This window comes from Peromyscus eremicus, chromosome 9, assembly GCF_949786415.1.
Source record: "Peromyscus eremicus chromosome 9, PerEre_H2_v1, whole genome shotgun sequence".
Taxonomy (NCBI): Eukaryota; Metazoa; Chordata; class Mammalia; order Rodentia; family Cricetidae; genus Peromyscus; species Peromyscus eremicus.
Window position 1 is genome coordinate 69,569,673 of NC_081425.1, and position 1,598 is coordinate 69,571,270.

General features: G+C 49.9%; 1 protein-coding gene across 1 annotated transcript; it reads left to right on the top strand.

Annotated features, from left to right (window-relative positions):
- The first annotated feature begins 305 nt into the window (after window positions 1–305).
- On the top strand, window positions 306–1,247 carry LOC131920035 (olfactory receptor 10G3). Its single transcript, XM_059274451.1, has one exon. The coding sequence runs from the start codon at window positions 306–308 to the stop codon at window positions 1,245–1,247; it is 942 nt and encodes a 313-aa protein (XP_059130434.1).
- The last annotated feature ends 351 nt before the right edge of the window (window positions 1,248–1,598 follow it).

A 1,598-nucleotide genomic window follows, 5' to 3' on the forward strand; every position in this document is an offset into this window, starting at 1 on the left:
GATTCACTGCCACCATTTGTTCACTGTAAGAGAACAAAATTAAAATAAAGATACAGTTCAGCAGTAATGTGATTGCTGGCATGTGTGAGTACCCAATACCACAAAAGGAGAAAGAGTGAGCACAGCTATGTGCCCAGGAGCTTCTGGTTACAACATTCCTGGCAGAGAACACAGGCCCTCCATGTGGGTCACATCTCCACAGAACTTCCCCACCACCATCCCAGGCTCCCATAGTCTCCTTCCTCAGTCCCCTTCACTATGCTAACCCCTGCTTGTCCATTCCCTAGGTAACATATCTCCCTAAGATGGAAAGACTCAACTACACACTCTTGACTGAGTTCATCCTGACAGGAGTTCCCCACCCTCCCAGGCTAAGGACCTTCCTCTTTGTGTTCTTTTTGCTAATCTACATCCTGACTCAGCTGGGGAACCTGCTCATCCTGATCACTGTCTGTGCAGACACACAGCTCCATGCGCGCCCCATGTACATCTTCCTTGGTGCTCTCTCCATCATCGACATGGGCATCTCTACCATTATCGTCCCCGGCCTCATGATGAACTTCACTCCAGGTGTGAAGCCCATCCCATTTGGGGGCTGTGTGGCTCAGCTTTATTTCTATCACTTTTTAGGAAGCTCCCAGTGTTTCCTCTACACCACAATGGCCTATGACAGGTACCTGGCAATATGTCAACCTCTGCGTTACCCAGTACTCATGTCTGCTAAGCTGAGTACCTTGCTGGTGGCTGGGGCTTGGGTGGCTGGCTCAATCCATGGAGCAATCCAGGCCATTCTAACCTTCCGTTTGCCCTACTGTGGTCCCAACCAGGTAGATTACTTCTTCTGTGACATCCCTGCAGTCCTAAAGCTAGCCTGTGCAGATACCACAGTCAATGAGTTGGTGACCTTTGTAGACATTGGAGTGGTGGTTGCCAGTTGTTTCTCCCTGATCCTCCTCTCCTACATCTATATCATTCGGGCCATCCTGAGAATCCGCACAGCTGATGGGCGGCGAAGGGCCTTCTCCACATGTGGAGCCCATGTGACTATTGTTACCGTGTACTATGTGCCCTGTGCCTTCATCTACCTGAGACCTGACAGCCACAGCGTCCTGGATGGGGCAGCTGCTCTCTTCCCCACAGCCATCACTCCTTTCCTCAACCCCCTCATCTACACTCTGAGGAACCAGGAGGTGAAGTCGGCCTTGAGGAGAATGATAGGAGGCCAGAGGGCTAAGGGTGAGGTGTGAAGACCCCTCGGCCACTGAGGAGACACCCAGGTTCAGCTTAGTCTGTGTTTGGGTTTCATGAGGCTTCCTTCTTGGGTTTTCTCATCTGTGTAGACACACAGATTCACACAATGAGATGGAACAGGGATGAAGGGAAAACACATTTCTAGCAGTTTTTTAGTTTCCCCTCCAGATGAACAGATGCCACAGAAATAGATGGTAACACTAAATCACCCAACCAGGTTGGCACACTTGGCATTCTAAAAGCATCCAGTGAGCCTTTCATGTCCTGGTCATCATCGGTCAAGCCCTTCTACAATAGTCTACAGTTCCCAGTACAATATATACCTCAACACCTCATGTTAGACAAGG